We start from the raw sequence: 18,080 nt of genomic DNA, 5'->3' as shown, positions 1-18,080 counted from the left end.
TAAAGCTGAAATTCGGTTAATTTCATTTAATATCAAGGCCATTCTTTGGTGATATCATAACGGGGTACTTAGAAAAAGAAAAGAAAGGATTTTTAACCATAAATTCGGTTATTAGAGAAATTATGGTCATTATTTTTGTGCAATGAAAACGTCCATGTGCGTATGACAATTGTAATATGTTACTAACAACAAAGAAACTTTTGCAATTGTCATTTCGGAAAATTTGAACAGAAGTTTTGCCGTCATCTATTTCTTACACACTTCCGGTAAAGAATGCTTGTTTTGGAGTAAAATCGGGGAGAGTGCACTGGTGACATTCATGCACTTATAATGACCTATTGCACAATTTTGTCGATGTTTTTTTTAACATAAATTGATAGAGATAGACAGATAATTTATAGAGTGGTTGGATATTACAACCTATCTTATATACATAAGTGAATCTATCAAAGACCTGAATCTGATCTAAAAATTAATGTAATTTTAAGGTAAAGTAAAAACATGGTATTATTAATCTCTGCAAAGAGGCACGATGTCTTGACTTTGCAAGATGAGCACTATGCATTGATATAAATAAGAGGTTTCTATGGAAATCATCCGAGGAAAAAGGGACTGCAAATTTGAACTTTAGGTAAAATACATACATCAAGAAGGAGGTAGAACTCTCATTAAAATTACATAACTTTAAGTAATTATTGTGAGATTAAGAATATTTTAGTCAGTTTTAATTGTGTTGAGTTTGGCTGAAATTGGATGGAATCATATTCATAGAAAATAGAGGGTCCTTATCTCATATAATGCATTTGTAAATGTACACATGACTGACAGTTGAATTTAGTTTAGCTTTACCGGTATTTTGAATAAAGCTCCGCCAATTATTTTTATTTTGATCATTGATGAAAAATACACAATTATTGTGTGCTATGTACATTGTAAATGACCCAACAAAGACAAATTAGATTTTTATTTGTGGAATACTCCTATTTGTTTTCTTTTGGTCGCGGGGCCGAGGTTTGTACGGTCGCATCCGAAAGACCGTTCTATTTAATCGCCCCTTACGACAAGCAAGGGGTACCGAGGACCTATTCTAACCCGGATCCCCACGGGATCAGTTCAGACGTGTTAGTGTTGATGTAAATATAAACAATATGTCTATGGTTTCATTATTTAGGGAGGTGGCGGTCGCCAGCATTGTATAACGGGTTTACGCGCGTTAGTTTTCCTGCAATCCTGGTGATTTCTAATAGCGACAGTATAACTGTTACCACACTTCATTATGTAATGCTTATGGAAATAACGTATTTTCGGGCTCTATCAATTTCATGCATAGTGTATTTATTAATGAAAAATGAAGATATTGAATATTGGTCGATCCCATGAATGAACAAGTGAAGATAACGAACGCTAATCGATCTCATAAATCATGTAGAAATACAACTTACGAGAAAAGCATGCACGGACCCCTAGGTATACCAGAGGTGAGATCGTGTTTAGGGACAGTTATGTTTCCAAGAGCGATGTAAACATCTCCTGATCACCGGTCACAGCTGACCTGAGCCTCATAACTTCATCAGGTAAACACAGTAGTCAACATCAGTATGTACAGAACGGCCTAACACTTTGTATGAAAGACATCAGACAACATTCGACCCAGTGATAGCGTGTAATTTCACATTAGATTATTATAATGACAGTACAATTTGCAAAATTCTTACTATAAAGGAGACTGTTAAAACCCCTGTAACATTAACTTATTTGTCAGTAGGCTATCACGCAAAGAGTGTAAGACAAAGGGGGATTCCCGGAAATACCAGAGGTGGGATCAAGTGTTAAGGGGGAGTAAGTATCCCCTATTGAAGAGTTAGACTATTGAAAGCCTTGCAGTATCAGCTTTTTTGTCAGTAGCCTGTCTCTGTTTAGAAATTTATCACACGCAGACCATGCTCTGAGACATCGAGTCGGTTGAAAGACATAAACATATGGTATTGACGATGGAGAAGTTGCTAATCTTGTTTGTCATAAAGTTGATTATTTATGTTAGTCTATTGTTTAAGTCTATGTTCAGTAAAATATTTTAATGCGAAGCAGATGTGGAAGAATGTGATGTCATTTCGAATTCAATGGAATATATGTAATCGATATCTAAATAAAAATGAATATTACTAATAGATAAAACGTTGTCAATCTATGTAAATATCGAGTAGAAGACCAGAGCAAGAGGCTCGTTTCATTTAGAAACTTTTAAATGGATTCTGCCTCGTAAGAATTAAATAATATGTCAGAGGATAAAGGAACAGAATTTAATTCCATAAGCATTCCAACACTGTTCGAAGATCTGTATTGTCAATGAGGAACTCCAGCATTTTTATAATATCAACTTCAGAGAATCAGAATGGTGTTGATCACAAACAGATCACAAGCTATCATTGGTGGCTGTTCTTCATCTTCACTTGTTCATGTGAATATTTTAGAGTTTCATTTTTATTGAAAAAAGAGCTGTCTATGATGCTAACACCCTTGTATTACATTGATAGTGAGGAATGGTGGTGTGAAGCATTGAGAAGTCTTACATTTTGATGTTGTTGCTTTTGGAAAAGTTTGTGATTTCAAATTTGCTAAAATTTCTTTGGATATTTTTGCAACATTTGATTTACACCATTTCCCGCATATGCTGTGAAACAATAGGTTTGAAACTTCTCCTTTACGGGGGGTTAATATTTTGGTGAGGAGTAAAGTTTTAAAAACGTATACTAAATCTTGCAATGTATGTTTGTTTATAAGTTAAGTTTTGGAATCCAGTGTAGATACGGTAACTCTATTCATTTCATTGACTATGATATCAAATGTGCTCAAAACTGAAATGCGAATTTGATTGACTGATTATATATCTGATTATATGTTAATTAACGTCCCTTCGAGATTTTCTCTCTCACTCATATGGAGACGTCACCATTGCCGGCGAAGGGCTGCAAAATTAGACCTATGCTCGGCTCTTACGGCCTTTGAGCAGGGATGGATCTTTATCATCTCACATCTGCTGTGACACGGGGACTCGGTTTTTGCGGTCTCATACGAAGCCCATTTAGTCGCCTCTTACGACAAGCAAGGGCTACTTAGGACCTATTCTAACTCGGATCGGTAAAATGTGAGTCTGAAGAGTTTTGACTTTCCAAAGGGACCTTTAATAAAAAGCTGGAATACCGAATGTGGAATTGATAGCAAGTTCTTTAAAAATATAGTTGTAATCTTACAAACGAAAACTATGTTACAGATTTTGTCAGTTTAAACTAATATATTTTCCTAATGTAATTGATCAAAGTATCGTTTCTCTCCTAGTTTACTAAACACAGAGGGATAGATAGTACGCCTTTTTATTAGCTCACCTGAACCGAAGGTTCAAGTGAGCTATTCTGATCACATTTTGTCCGGCGTCCGTCTGTCTCTCTGTCCGTCTGTCTCTCTGTCCGTCTGTCTGTAAACTTTTCACATTTTTGACTTCTTCTCCAGAACCACTGGGCCAATTTCAACCTAACTTGGCCAAAAGCATCCTTGGGTGAAGGGCTTTCAAGTTTGTTTAAATGAAGGGCCATGTCCCTTTCAAAGGGGAGATAATCACAAAAATGCAAAAATAGGGTGGGGTCATTTAAAAATCTTCTTCTCAAGAACCACTGGGCCAGAAGACCTGAAATTTACCTGAAAGCTTCCTGACATATTGCAGATTCAAGTTTGTTCAAATCATGGCCGCCGGTGGTAGGATGGGGCCCCAAGGGGGGATCAAAGTTTTACATACAAATATATAGGGAAAAACTTTAAAAATCTTCTTCTCAAGAACCACTAAGCCAGAAAAGCTGAGATTTACATGAAAGCTTCCTGACATAATGCAGATTCAAGTTTGTTCAAATCATGGGCCCCGGGGGTTGGATGGGGCCACAATAGGGGATCAAATTTTACATACAAATATATAGGAAAATCTTTAAAAGTCTTCTTCTCAAGAACCACTAAGCCAGAAAAGCTTATTTTTACATGAAAACTTTCTGACATAGTGCAGATTCAAGTTTGTTCAAATCATGGCCCCCGGGGATAAGATGGGGCCCCAAGGGGGGATCAAAGTTTTACACACAAATATATAAGGAAAAACTTTAAAAATATTTTTCTCAAGAACCACTAAGCCAGAAAAGCTGAGATTTACATGAAAGCTTCCTGACATAATGCAGATTCAAGTTTGTTCAAATCATGGGCTCTGGGGGTTGGATGGGGCCACAATAGGGGATCAAAGTTTTACATACAAATATATAGGAAAAATATTATTCTCAAGAACCACTGAGTCAGGAAAGCTGATTTTTACATGAAAACTTCCTGACGTAGTGCAGATTCAATTTTGTTCAAATCATGGCCCCCGGGGATAGGATGGGGCCCCAAGGGGGGATCAAAGTTTTACACACAAATATATAGGGAAAACTTTAAAAATCTTCTTCTCAAGAACCACTAAGCCAGAAAAGCTGAGATTTACATGAAAGCTTCCTGACATAATGCAGATTCAAGTTTGTTCAAATCATGGGCCCCTGGGGTTGGATGGGGCCACAATAGGAGATCAAAGTTTTACATACAAATATATAGGAAAAATCTTTAAAAATCTTCTCAAGAACCACTAAACCAGAAAAGCTGATTTTTACATGAAAACTTTCTGACATAGTGCAGATTCAAGTTTGTTCAAATCATGGCCCCCGGGGATAAGATGGGGCCCCAAGGGGGGGGATCAAAGTTTTACACACAAATATATAGGGGAAAACTTTAAAAATCTTCTTCTCAAGAACCACTAAGCCAGAAAAGCTGATTTTTACATGAAAACTTTCTGACATAGTGCAGATTCAAGTTTGTTCAAATCATGGCCCCCGGGGATAAGATGGGGCCCCATGGGGGGGATCAAAGTTTTACACACAAATATATAGGGAAAAACTTTAAAAATCTTCTTCTCAAGAACCACTAAGCCAGAAAAGCTAAGATTTACATGAAAGCTTCCTGACAAAGTACAGATTCAAGTTTGTTCAAATCATGGCCCCCGGGGATAAGATGGGGCCCCAAGGGGGGATCAAAGTTTTACACACAAATATATAGGGAAAAACTTTAAAAAATCTTCTTCTCAAGAACCACTAAGCCAGAAAAGCTGAGATTTACATGAAAGCTTCCTGACATAATGCAGATTCAAGTTTGTTCAAATCATGGGCTCTGGGGGTTGGATGGGGCCACAATAGGGGATCAAAGTTTTACATACAAATATATAGGAAAAATATTATTCTCAAGAACCACTGAGCCAGAAAAGCTGATTTTTACATGAAAACTTTCTGACATAGTGCATATTCAAGTTTGTTCAAATCATGGGCTCCGGGGGTAGGATGGGGCCACAAGGGAGATCAAAGTTTTACATACAAATATATAGTTAAAATCTTTTTCTCAATAACCACTGAGTCAGAAAAGCTGATATTTACAAGAAAACTTTCTGACATAGTGCAGATTCAAGTTTGTTCAAATCATGGTCCCCGGGGGGTAGAATCGGGCCACAAGTGGGTGGGTGGGGGGGGGGGGGTCAAAGTTTTACATACAAATATAGAAAAAAGCTTTAAAAGAACCATTGGGCCAAAGAAGTTGACATTTACATGAAAGCTTTCTGACATAGTGTAGATTCAAGTTTGTAAAGGGTAGTTTGGGCCATAATAGGGACCAAGGTTTTACATGCAAATATATATGGAAAGTCTTCAAATATGGGCCAAGGTGACTCAGGTGAGCGATGTGGCCCATGGGCCTCTTGTATTAATTTGTCTAATACTTTATTTGTTCTGACAAAATATCAAGTTCTTGTTTATATTTAGTCCATAGTCTAGCAATATCGTCAACAAAATTCAGACGGTGTTCATTTGCCAAATGAAAGAGTGCGCTCTCTGTATACCGGTATTCTAAAACGAGCGACTTCCGGTCGACATTTTAAACTATATATTTACATGACCAGGAATAGTATGTCCAGCTGGACTATAATGGAAAGGGGAAGAAGCACATGTAGGTGGGTGTTTTAAAAGATAGCCACTATTTGCTCGTAATTGTTATTTTAAAAGTGGATGCAATTATAAAGGTATATTTTAGGTAGTAAATGGTCTAAACTTGAACTTTTATGATCAAGAATGCTGCTCGTGTTGACGCATATATTTATTAGTAAATTTAGATTTAAGGAACCGATGCAAATAGGTAGACTTCAATGTGTTTTCTAATGACAAATATATTCCTACAGTTTGCTTATGTTAATAATTAAAATCATCTGCATACAAATTGATTCAAATTCAAATTCAAATTTGTTAAGTCATTTGAAATAAAGAAACGTTTTGAAATATTAACCAAATCATATCATGACACCCTTGATACGATGTCCATAAAACAATTTTAAACTATCAGAGCGAATGTCAGACGTCTCTTATCATCAACGATATACATCCAAATCCAACTTGTCATGAACAGTATTAATGAATATTAATGGCCGACCTAAAAACGAGTAATCTAACCTTTACGAAAATGGTCCGTTACATTGATAAGTACAAATCTGAAAATATCCGACCGAAAGAAATTTGCATTTAGGATGAGAATAAAATGGTTGTGTAGTATTGTTTAATGGTTGGTTCCTCGTTTGTCAGTATTTGCCCACGGGAATGTTACATTATATTCCACGCTGTTTCATCACTATAAATACCCCACGTTACTGGCACTCGATCAGTGAGTGACAGCTTTGCGGATATCGTACATCGATAAAGTGAAAAGAACACCAGGTGCTGCTTCATCGTACAGATGCAATAATCTCCAGATACTCTAAAAGTTTAACACTCAGCGTACGAGGAACGTCGAACACTGCAACCGATAGTCTTACAGTCAAAAGGAAGATTCTCGTGGACCCGAACTTAAAGATCCATTTGCAGACGGAAACAACAAGGCTTGTTTAAGACTGGGGGAAACGAACAAATAAAGTCAAAGAACAACAAAATCTTGGAGTTTATTGCCAGGCAATCTGTCAAAACCTGAAGATGTATAGCATATCAACGGTTATCCTTAACATTTGTGTATTTTGTATTAGCCATATTGCTACACTTCCAATCTCCAAACTGTGTTATCTCACAGACATTACTTCTGGACCATCTAGAGTTATAACTTCCGGTGAATGCGGGGTGAAATGTGGATCCAAGCCTGGGTGTTTGACTTTCATAATTTGTGACATTGCATATTCAAAGACCTGCACAATCTACAAACTGGCTGGCAAAGAAGCATGCGGACAGGAGGGGGTACACTGCTCTTATTTTTTACAGGTAAGCGTTCAAAGAGAGTTGACAAAGTGTAAATGTCGGTTTTCACTTTGTAGAATTGAAATCCTTTTTCAAAAAACATAAACGAAAATAAAATATTGAATAGTTTTTTTTTTTAAATGAAAAGTAAATTATCATGATGTGAAATTTGTATCGTTCATTGCAGAAGACTGTACCGTCCGATTCAGACGAAATTACAAAATCTCTCCAGTCTGAAGATCAAATCATGATAGGGTCTCCTGTAACCAAGACTACGACTACCATCACCAAAACAGTCACCACGGTAATCACATCATATCCAGTAACATCAACACAAGCTGAAAACAAGGAAGACAGCTCTACTTCGGTAGGGGATATATCTGAGGAAGATGGAGAGAAAGCATCTCTTGATAATTCTACATCTACTGTTACTACGGACAGAACCACGGCATCGACGATTCTATCTGAGACACTTGGTTTAACATCTTCCTCCGTTTCTACAAGACCTGAACATTCCACCACCATGACTAACAACGAAGCGCAGACTAGCGAACTCACAACCAAAGAGTCTTCCACAGCAGAAACCGCGGATTGTCCCGAACATCTTCCCGAAGGAATCTGTCAGTAATGATAATTTAGCAATAGACTGAATACGGTAGATTCAACATGAGTTCTCTGAGATCAGACTTGCAGGAACTTTTAAATCAAGGACGGCTTAAAATTTATAAAATTACAGAGGAATGTCTTTGTAATGCCATATGTGTACTCAACTGAGCGGAAATCATATTTTAGCGCATTTTGTGGTAAAGTCATATCGCTATTCGACGTTTGCACGAGAATTTGAAAATATCTATCTTGTCTATCTTTATACGTAGAAAAAGCGCTAAAATCATGATAACGCTTAGTCCATGAGCTCTAAATTCGTGTCAAATTTTGAATATGCTAACTTAAGTGTATATACACATACAGTAACATCGTTATGGAATCTGAATTAAGTACGTTTCCGCATTATTTTTTAAGTCTGTTGATATTGAATTCATGTTGTGAACGACGAATTGAAGAAGAAAAGACGAAAAGATATAATTTTGTTATTTCGGAACCCCGATACATTGCTGTGACTATTGATTGCCAATCTGCCTATTGATTATTAACGGCATCTGTGATATATATAACCCTATATTGAAAACTTATTGTTTTGATAAAATAAAATATAAGATTTTGTGATATGCTTTGCTCTTTATATCTACGAATATATCTTCTGAGTATTTCGAAAATGCAAGTTTTTCATACTACTATCACAATAGCATGGGTGCTGAGTTGGAAAAATCTTCTTACTGATTCTATTATTTCACACTAATTCTAACTACGGATTACTCCTTTTACCTGATAAGACATACATGTAAGGCTCATGACAGGTGTGACCGGTCAACAGGATATGCTTATTCCTCTTGGCACCTGATTCCACCTCTGGTATGTTCAGGGGTCAACTCTTTATTTTGTATTCCTTATAGGAGTTGTGATAGATAGATTGATTGATTGTTTTGCTGTTTTTCGCCACACTCAATAATTTTTCAGTTATCTGTTGGCGCCCAGTTTTTATTGGTGGAAGAGAGAACTCAGATACATACCTGGGAAGAGACCACCGACCTTCCGAAAGTAAACTGGGAAACTTTCCTACTTACCGGCGCGAGCGGGATTCAAACCCGCGCCGACAGAGGTGAGAGGTCGTGTGATTTTGAGCGCGATGCTCTAACCACTCGGCCATGGAGGCCCCCTATAGGAGTTGTGAGATTGATCACTATTCGTCACCTTCACCTTTCATGCTCACCTCAGTTAAACGGTAAACATCATGAAGCCCATGGTGACCTATACTTGAACCGAAATCCCCCTGGCGCCGCGTCAAACCTAAGATGTTTAACATTGATTGTGAATGTTTCTTAACCAAACTCCCTTCATTACAAATGAAAGTTAGTTAAGTTAGTGATGAATTATCGTACTAGTAAAAAATTGCACATTACCTACATGTACAGCTGGTAATATCTTTACCCGGGTAAAATTTTCTAGAATTTTCTTAAATATACATATATACAAAGAAAAAACATTTCAAAGTTCATTTGAAAAAGGATCAGAAATATTACTGTTTTGGGGTTTCGGGATAAAGAATAATTATGTAATTGTTGCTGTTTTTCTCATTTGTGAGCTAGCTAGATGTCTTCATTAAGACTGGAAACTTCTTTGTTGTTATTGTAATTAGTACATGTACCTAGCAAAGTAAGCGTTTTCAAAATACACTAAATAAGTGAAATCAAACTCTGGGACAAAAATTGATTGACCATGAATGTTACATTTCAATTTATTCCATTTATTTTTGTCTTTTATGTGCATGCCAAAGTTAAAGGTTTTAAAAAGCTAGATTTTTATTTCGATCACAAAATATTTTGTTAAAGTAAAGTAATATCTTGTAAATGTGATAAAGACAAATACATTTCCTCGATTACTCTTTCGCGGCATGTAACAAATGTATGTCTATTTCACAAAAAATATAAATTGTGAATGTTCTAACTTAAGAAAACAAAAGTTTTAACCACTACCATGCCAACATGTGACAATAACCATAAGGATTAAATTTAGTCCAAGTCACTTATCACTATCAATTCAAAACGACTTTCATCCGGGTATGTTGATCTGAAATGTCGACGTTAATGATTTTATTGATACGTTTGAGCCATACTAGTCAGATATGTATCTACAAAAGGGTAGTTAACTCCGCCAACGGTACAAAAGTATTATAAGTCGAGGAATGTTGGGTCGTCTCGTAATTAATTTCCTCCAAAACGACTGTAATAACCGCCTATCAATAAAAATGTAGCCATAATCAATCTTATCAATATGACGTCATTTATCGTTTGTCACGACAGCTAATTTCACTCCACGCGTTTTTCATCTTGATACACTCAGTGCACTTATTTCGAATGCATCATACATAATAATATTAGTGTTGTATTATATAACAGTATTTCGTATAATGATTTATATTTCCTGAAATTATCGGATATGAATTTACATGACGTGTACATGGTCCCAGAAGTTTGCGTATAGTTGCATTATAATCACTGCAAGACAATAAAATTATGATATTATAAAGATAATACAATTATGATATTATAAAGATAATACAATTGTGATATTATAAAGTTTTTCCTTGGCGGTAACAATTGCGTTGGCATTTTTGTTTAAGGATTGTACAAAGTTATTTAATCCTTTTTTAAATCCTTTTTATTCTTCTCTTTTAAGATATTTCTTCTCCTTTAATTCTTCTCTTAATTTGATTTTTATTCTTTGTCTCCAAGAATATTGCTGCTTTTCGTTTGCAAAGCAATACACAGGATACAAAAGTGCAAAGCATACAACTTCAGGATGGAAAACAAATCCATTAGAGTTAGAACACATGAGCGAAAAAGTACTCGTCATTGATGGAAAAATCGGATACTGTTCAGTTGTTGTAGACAGGTCCGCTTATCCCCTTATCAACAAGTAAATGACGTCATATGTAACCTCGAAACAATTTATCGGCTTAGTCATTAATCCAGAAACTCCCATATTTCCTTATCCCATACGGAAAAACGTCTCACGATTTGAGATTACGAGGATTTGGGATAATTTCAGATCGTGCAGACCTTATTTGGAGGTTGAGAGGACCTGTAAATAATGGTTTCATTTCCTCAGAAACCCATACATAATAAATGAATGGATTAAAAAAGTCTTAATTGAATGCAATTAGCAAATCCAGACTGTAAAAAATATGGTTTCTTTTGATTTGAAACAATGTTTATGTACATTTTGTTAACATGTAACAATTTTAACTCGTTTTTCTTTATTTCATATCGAATTTTGCAAGTTTGGATTGTTGGCAGTTTAGTTGGCTACTTGAAATTTTCAATTTCGTTTCGTCAAACCCTACTTTGAACATTGTATATTTTACTGATACTCATTTCTAAACCCGTTTTCATGAAATCACAAATTAAGATAAATAGAAATCAATTATTCTGACGTATATTCAACGCAGTTTACACTTAATTTAGCGATATAAAAGTTTCATAATCTCCATGGGGGAATGATTTTCGTGCCGATTCTATAATGCTGACTTTGGTGCTTCAAAATAAATAATCTCCGTTTTATTTCCACCGTTTTAAAAGCTATCAATTTGACTTTGAAGATATTTGAAAATTTCTAAAAAGATTGTCAATGTTTTACTCAGTGGCAATATCTAGAGGTATACATGTATTCTTCTCTTGTATATATCTGTAAATGTCGGGTTTAATAGGAAAACAAGTTATGAAAATATCAAAGAAAAACGTGAAATTAAAATCTATACTTTATCAACTTTATATTAAAATTACTTTTATCACCTTCACATTATCATGTATCACCCTGACGTCATTTAATTGTTTACCATGAAATATTTCCATCCCCCGCTAATTTTAAGTCGTTCATGGTGCACGCGATGGACCCGATTTTCATTCAATATCAATGTGTCTCTTAGTAGAGGAATTAATCATTTTTTGCGTGTCCCTTCTTAATTTCTCTGGGCATGTAACGTGTCATTGAGCATTGATCTTGGACAATAGTTCTTGAGGTTTTTCAAACAACCTCGTTGGTAATTGGTTTGACTGTTTTCCTGGGATATATAAAATAACTGTGTAATTAAAAGACATAGTGGTTATGTGGATAAAAGACGTGATATTAAGAGTCAATATTACGAATGGGTGAGCTCGATAAAGCACGTGATATTAAGAGACGATATATTACATGTACGTATCGGTGGGCTCAATAAAACACGTGATATTAAGAGACGATATTTTACGTATCGGTGGGCTCGATAAAACGTGATATTAGGAGACGATATTTTATGTATCATTGAGCTCGGTAATCGATGACGAGACGATATCTAACGTATTGAAAGTCTGTGACATTACGAGAAGATATCAGTCATCTCATGCCATTACGAGACTATCATTATACAAGGCGATACCATTACACGACAATATCTGGTGCATCAGAGTCCTCGTGACATCACAAGACGATATCTGGTGTATCAGTGTCCTCGTGACATCACAAGGCGATATCTGGTGTATCAGTGTCCTCGTGACATCACATGGCGATATCTGGTGTATCAGTGTCCTCGTGACATCACAAGGCGATATCTGGTGTATCAGTGTCCTCGCGACATCATATGGCGATATCTGGTGTATCAGTGTCCTCGTGACATCACAAGGCGATATCTGGTGTATCAGTGTCCTCGTGACATCACAAGGCGATATCTGGTGTATCAGTGTCCTCGTGACATCACAAGGCGATATCTGGTGTATCAGTGTCCTTGTGACATCACAAGGCGATATCTGGTGTATCACTGTCCTCGTGACATCACAAGGCGATATCTGGTGCATCAGTGTTCTCGTGACATCACAAGACGATATCTGGTGTATCAGTGTCCTCGTGACATCACAAGGCAATATCTGGTGTATCAAGTGTCCTCGTGACATCACAAGGCGATATCTGGTGTATCAAGTGTCCTCGTGACTTCACAAGGCGACATCTGGTGTATCAGTGTCCTCGTTACATGGTTCCACCTTTGGTGTGTCCAGGGGTCCGTGTTTGCCCAACTACCTATTGTATTGTTGTAGGAGTTATGAGACTGTTCGTTATCTTCACCTTTCATGGTAAGGCAATATCTAGTGTAAAGTAAAGAACTAAGCGTTTTAATGTCGTTATCTTACACATTACGGACGCCAGCGGTTTAAGATAATTAAATGATACGCGTGAAAGCGACATGTATACAATTCTAGCGACCGTCATCTCCCAAATAATTAATAATAGCAAAACCACATTTCACTGTTCATTTTCATATCAACTCCAAATGGCCTGATTGTAGGACACATTGTTTTTGATTTAAGAAATTCGCAGTTACATTTATGTCACGTGAGTGGAGAACACTAAATGGAAACGGCAACTCATGTGGTCACATGATTGTTTTAATTGGCGGAAAAGTCCGACTTGTATTTCTGTTCAGTTTGTGTGATAATGGAATAAAAATATATTAATTTATATGCAGCAGTAAAACTGTTAGGTCACCTGAGTCTCTAAGGTTACCTATTCCCAATGGTCTATGTTCGTCGTCAAGCGTTCACATTTCTAACTTCTTGATTACTACAATTCCAATTTTTGTAAAGCATCTTTGGTACAAGGGGGACATATATTGTAAATTTCAGGACTCCTGCTCAGCCGGGGCCTTAAGAGATTGGACAGAATGGCTAATCTTCAAACATCTTTACACACTTAACCAAAATTATGAATTTCATGAGCCCAATAGCAGGAGTTTGCTTTCCAGGGTGGGTCATTGTTTATTCCAGCGTCTAGCCGACGTTTCCACAGCGTCTGCCTAGCGTTCCTGTAACGTTCCAGTAACGCGTGGAGCGTGTGTAACGTTCCTGTAACGTTTCTCCGACCTCCGGCTGGACAAGCAGTATAAAAAGGGCTTTTGGCAAGAGTGCATAACTTCCGTTCCAATGTTAATTTTAATTTATATGTCGATTCGACATATCCCTGTGAACTCGAAATAAAAGCCTCCACAGAGTCCTCCACTTTTGCTTTATACTTATAAATTAGATATTTTATTGATTGATGTTTTCGCCAAACTCAACAATATTTCAGTTACAAGGTGGCGCCCAGTTTCTATTGGTGGAAGAGAGAACCCAGATACAATGTACTTGGGAAGAGACCACCGACCTTCCGAAAGTAAACCGGGAAGATAGATTTTAACAGCAAATGATAAACGGTATGATTTAAGAAATTAAAATTATAATTTTTATTTGATGCATGTATCAAACGAAAAGTTGGACGGAAAACTTCATCAATGCGCGAATTTTTCATCCAATCAGCATCTTTGTTAAGTCATCACTTTAAAAGTTATTAAATGATTTCAGCTTGTCCATCGTCAACTTCCCATATTTATGTAGCAATTCCATTATCACCTGCATATGGAGTTTATGTTACTCAACTGATTCGATTTTTAAGAGTTTGTTCTGCGTATGACCAATTCTTAAAGCGAGGCAGGCTACTGACAAACAAGATGATGGTGCTGGGATTTCTACAATCTCGTTTGAAGTCAGCATTTCGCATTTTCTATGATCGTTATAACAATCTAGTTTGCCAATACAACCTATCATTGGGTCAAATGTTGTCTGACTTGTTTCATACGATTGTTAGGCCGTTCTTGGCACTAATTTTGATTACGGGTTACTCAGTTTAACTGATTAACACATAGGGTCATGGCGGGTGTGAACGGTCGACAGGGATGCTTACTCCTCCTAGACACATGATCCCACCTCTGGTGTGTCCAGTGTTTGCCCAACTATCTATTTTATATTGCTATGGGATTTATGAGATTGATCACTGTTCGTTATCTTCGCTTTTCATCAATGGTTTTAACACGTATCCTAATCTTCTATGAATGTGCTGATTATTGATATTTACAAATTCTAGTATTTTACTTTTTCTTTGCGTATAGATCATGTGAATGTCGTTTTTCAAAGTGAATTGCTTTGAATTTAAACCATTATGAGAGTATTCTTTCATGCTCAAATTCAAACCTTTTTATCCAAACTTCAATATGGGTTGTGTATAAACAGAGATGACGTAATTTGTCTCCTTTGTCATTTTCAGTAATATCTAATTTGATGAAGTAAATCTCCCAAGAAATCAAAGACCATTTAAGTAACATCATAACATCAAATTGATACCTCCTCTGTGATTACAACCACCACCCCCTCCTTCACAATATTTAATCACTCCATACAAAAGTTTGTGCTCGTTATAAATCCATTTACTTATACTAATGAACTAATTAACTTTTATCACCTTTCCAGACCTTTCCCTACGCTCCTGCCTTCATTAACTTAATGGTTCAAATAGGAAACGTTTTGTGTTTATAATACTTGCCATATGACAGCACAGGTATGGCATGCATTCAATGAACGAATTTAAAAACAAAACACGACAACTTAGAATTTACTAACGCTTGAAATGAGTGGATAGTGTGACTACTTTTAATCAATCTTATTAACCGATATATTACTACAATGATTACTTGTTATATTCGCTGGTTGGTTGTATATTGTTTAAAGGCGCACTATCTGTAATTTTGTCACCAAAAATTGAATTCAATGAAAATTGCTCTATATTGCATATTTCAGTAGTAACACCAGTATCTAATTATTTCAAACACTTTTTAAAGCCTCAAAACTGGCGCATGAATATGTGATTTTGGTGATTCAATACTGGAGAATCATGTAAATTCGTGGGGACCAATTTTCGTGGATTGCTGAATTTGTACGGGTTCGTGAAGACGTAATTTCGTGGATTTTTATATTTGTGAGATTCTTGTATACTAGTTGTCTTTATTCGTTGAGGATGTAAATTCGTGGGTAAGGGGTACCCACGAATTCCACAAAAATTGAGCCACCACGAATTTAATGATTTCACAGTAATTATTGTCTTGTAAGACAGTGATTCTTTATTTTGTATTTCTTTACACTAAAAGCGGTTATCTAACGTAGTTTTATTAGGTTTCTCTTGTTTTTGTACAAAATGAATGTTTTCATTAGTCATTAATATATATTCCTAGCCAGTTGAGAGATTTGTAGAGAAAAATGGTTGTCATCACTTTCACAGCTTATGCCTCCTTAACGTTTTCATTCATAAGGAGACATTACATTGCCAGTGATTACAGACACGTTTACATTATGTGATTCGCAGCAATGAATGAACGTATAATAGTTTATCTATCTGAAGCCTGTTATCCGTTCTTTAAATATGCTTGATGTGATGTTGTGAAGACAACGACCAGTGAGCAATCTCATAACTCCTACAAAGGATATAAAACCATGGTACTCTGCTAAAGTAAATTATTAAGGTGCACATGTATTCACCATCTGTCTAATGTACTGTTTCTTGTTGGTTTAAGGACAATGTTAATGGGTCAATCGAGTCCAAAAAATGCAATCAATTGATTGATGCCTATCAAAATATAAGATTGAATAAGTTTTTTTTAGCATCTATTCAAAATATTAATTAAAGTTTCCGATTTCTTTAAGAATCGTCAAAGTTGAAACAGATAAGTAGTCCGTGAATTGATAATTCTTCATAAAGACAACGTTTCCTATCGACATGTACGTAGAATTTAAGAACCAGAAAGATGAAAATAACGAACAGTGATCAATGTCATAACTCGTAAAATCAATACAAAATAGTTAGCGGGGCAAACACAGACTCCTGGACACACCAGAGGCGGGATCAGGTGCTTAGGAGGAGTAAGCATCCCCTGTCGACCGATATTATGTTTCCTTTGTGTTAGGATCGAGATAAACTTAAAAAATAAAATGTTAATGGATTTCATGGAATAACGATTCTATTTAACAATATTCATAAACTATATTGCATAGTTTTTAATATCTCCATATGAGTAAATGATTCTCAAGAGGGACGTTAAACAATATACAAATATCTTCAATATCAGGGCACTCTCAATGTATGAAAGGGTGAAGATAACGAAAAGTGATCAATGTCATAAAAGGTGAAGATAACGAACAGTAATCAATCTCATGACTCCTATAAAGAATACAAAATCGAGAGTTGGGCAAACACGCGGACCCCTGGATACACGAGAGGCAGGATCAGGTGCTAGGAGGAGTAAGCATTTCCTGTCGATCGGTCACACCCGTCGCGGGCCCTATATCTTGATTAGGTAAACGGAATAATCCGTAGTCAAAAACGGCCTAACAATTGGTATGGAATACATCAGGCGGTATTTAACGCATAGGTTGTACTTGCAAATTTCCGAAATGCTGACTTAACTCGACACTGTTGAAACCCCTGAAAAAGACACTATATGCACGTTGGTACGTTTAAGCAGGTCATGACTATATATGTATGATTTTATTTTAATGTAAGTTCTAATCTTACAGACGAAAGCAATACGAACTGTTCTATTGCTGATTTGATCAATATGAAAGTAAACTGATGACGTCATAACTATATCGAGTGAGGTAGACGCATGTAAAGATATTGTTATCACTGTCTTTTAAATATTGACAAAATGTGGAGTGTTTTAAATATATGACATGAGATATATTTATGTAAAATAACGATATTTCGTTTATTCATTGATATAAGAAGGTGTGTTGATCCCATTCATTTTGTCAATATGCAATCAATCAGTTCAGTTTATGACAGAGGAAATTTGAACAAAATTATTTTCCTCTGTCATACACTGAACTGATTGATTGTATATCGTTTAACGTCCTTCTTGAGATTTTTTCACTCAAATGGAGACGGTGAAGAACTGCAAAATATAGGCGTATGCTCGACGCTTACGGCTTTTGAACAGGGAGGGATCTTTATCGTGCAACACCTGGTGTGACACAGGGCCTTGGTATTTGCCCCACACTGATACCAAAAGCCTCTACCCTTGGGATCATCAAATTAAAAGATTTGGTAAAGAACTAGTAGTTCTTTCTAAATATCAATTCAGTTTCAATTAGCACCAATAGCACTAAAGAAGATGTCATTTAAGTGTTTTACACATCAAAACTACATACCGAGTTTGGTCCCGCTCTAGGGTTAAAACCTCTACCCGGGAATCATGAAATTTACATTTTTGGTAGAGGCCTTTCTGCTCTACATCACGAAGCATTAAGTTTTTCTTAC

At 36.2% G+C, this 18,080-nt stretch overlaps 1 protein-coding gene across 1 annotated transcript; it reads left to right on the top strand.

Annotated features, from left to right (window-relative positions):
• The first annotated feature begins 6,793 nt into the window (after positions 1-6,793).
• On the top strand, positions 6,794-8,538 carry LOC125665392 (uncharacterized). Its single transcript, XM_048898035.2, has 2 exons — positions 6,794-7,340; positions 7,504-8,538. The coding sequence occupies exons 1-2, from the start codon at positions 7,062-7,064 to the stop codon at positions 7,942-7,944; spliced, it is 720 nt and encodes a 239-aa protein (XP_048753992.2). The 5' UTR covers positions 6,794-7,061; the 3' UTR covers positions 7,945-8,538.
• The last annotated feature ends 9,542 nt before the right edge of the window (positions 8,539-18,080 follow it).

Source organism: Ostrea edulis, chromosome 10 (assembly GCF_947568905.1).
Source record: "Ostrea edulis chromosome 10, xbOstEdul1.1, whole genome shotgun sequence".
Lineage (NCBI taxonomy): Eukaryota > Metazoa > Mollusca > Bivalvia > Ostreida > Ostreidae > Ostrea > Ostrea edulis.
The sequence above is the reverse complement of the archived record's forward strand: the minus strand, read 5'-3'. Positions and strand labels throughout refer to the sequence as shown.